Source organism: Dipteris shenzhenensis, chromosome 24, assembly GCF_047967505.1.
Source record: "Dipteris shenzhenensis isolate YYH24624 ecotype China chromosome 24, Dip_SZ_1.0, whole genome shotgun sequence".
Taxonomy (NCBI): domain Eukaryota; kingdom Viridiplantae; phylum Streptophyta; class Polypodiopsida; order Gleicheniales; family Dipteridaceae; genus Dipteris; species Dipteris shenzhenensis.
The window spans coordinates 33675172-33676444 of record NC_141619.1 but is presented as its reverse complement, the minus strand read 5'-3'; the positions used below and the strand labels follow the sequence as shown (position 1 = coordinate 33676444).

At 49.5% G+C, this 1273-nt stretch overlaps 1 protein-coding gene across 1 annotated transcript; it reads right to left on the bottom strand.

The window, feature by feature from the left end:
* Positions 1-231: 231 nt before the first annotated feature.
* Positions 232-792, bottom strand: LOC147886519 (pterocarpan synthase 1-like). The gene has a single exon (XM_087395267.1). The coding sequence runs from the start codon at positions 790-792 to the stop codon at positions 232-234; it is 561 nt and encodes a 186-aa protein (XP_087251393.1).
* Between the last annotated feature and the right edge of the window lie 481 nt (positions 793-1273).

The following is a 1273-nucleotide window of genomic DNA, read 5'->3' as shown; positions in this document are numbered from 1 at the left end:
CCATGGAAGATGTCTAAAAACCAAAGAGTTGTGAAATTGCCACGAACGTTGGAGGAAACCCGCTCTCAGAAGCTGCAAGAACCGATACTCTTTGATCTCCTAGAAGCACAATTGTAGATGTATCGCGCCATCCAAGCAAATGATTTCCGCCACAAACTGCAAACGAAGTTGCAAGACCAGAAAAGGCTTTCGAGCTCCACTTTGCATAATGGGCAGACGATGGCACAATCTTTAGCGAGCATACGCTGGCCAGTAAATATCCAAGTCCAGTCGGTAAGTTAAGTTGAATGTCTGAACGTGCACTGGGGTCATGAGGGCAGTTCCCAGACTGAATCGGAAGCTACCCGTGCCAGCCACGACTGGAATCGGTATCGGCTCGAGCGCTCCGTTCGGGCCCAGGAAGGACAGTGAGCCCGTGTACTCGCTGGTGTTCAGAGTGATCGTGAAGGAGTTGAAAAAGGTGAGGCCATCAAAGGAGGCTGCGATGGCGGTGCCGATGAATGAGCCGACCTCGGGTGAGTCACGCTCGGGATGTATGGTGAGAGGGTCATTGAAACAGAAAAAGGTGCCGAAGGGAGAGGAGGAGGGGGTGTCGATGCCGGGAAGGCCATGGAGGATAATGAAGTCGGTGTAATTTAAGGCGTCGTGATAGTAGAACTGAAGGTGTTTGTGCGTGAGGCGGGAGGAGGAGAAACTACTGGCGAGGAAGGCAACGAGAAGGAGGGGGAGGGAGCCGAGAGCCAGGCGGGCGAATTGAGAATTGAGAATGGTGCTAGACTTGTGATCTGCCATGGCAAACGACAGCTTTCTATGAGGAAAGATGGGCGACCCATGTAACTATAAATACCTTGGACTGTGGCAGCTTGTGCGGATACGTGATTCTGTTCTCCACAGACACCATTCTGTCCTCCACAGACACTATTCTGTCGTCATGCGATAGCACACTATTGCAATTACGATAAAGAAGTCAAACCTTACGGATGACACAAGGCGAGAAATTCAGACTGATGCTAGATTTTTCTGCCATGGCCAACGACTTTTGTGAGCAAAGATGCAATAGCCAGGGCGTCATCCCATATAACTATAGATACCTTCGACTTCTGCAGCTTGTGCGATTCTGTCCTACACACACACACTATCCTGTCCTACGATTGCAATTACTATAAACTATAATGAAGTAAGCTAAATGATGCTCATGTGGACTGCTAGAATCTGGTCAAGGACTCAAGGCAGTGGTCATTCTACAAGTGTGGAGGTGTCGCAACATCTTGAT

Bases quoted from the DNA above. Each gene is read 5' to 3' on its own strand.
- LOC147886519 (XM_087395267.1), bottom strand. From the start codon at position 792: ATGGCAGATCACAAGTCTAGCACCATTCTCAATTCTCAATTCGCCCGC.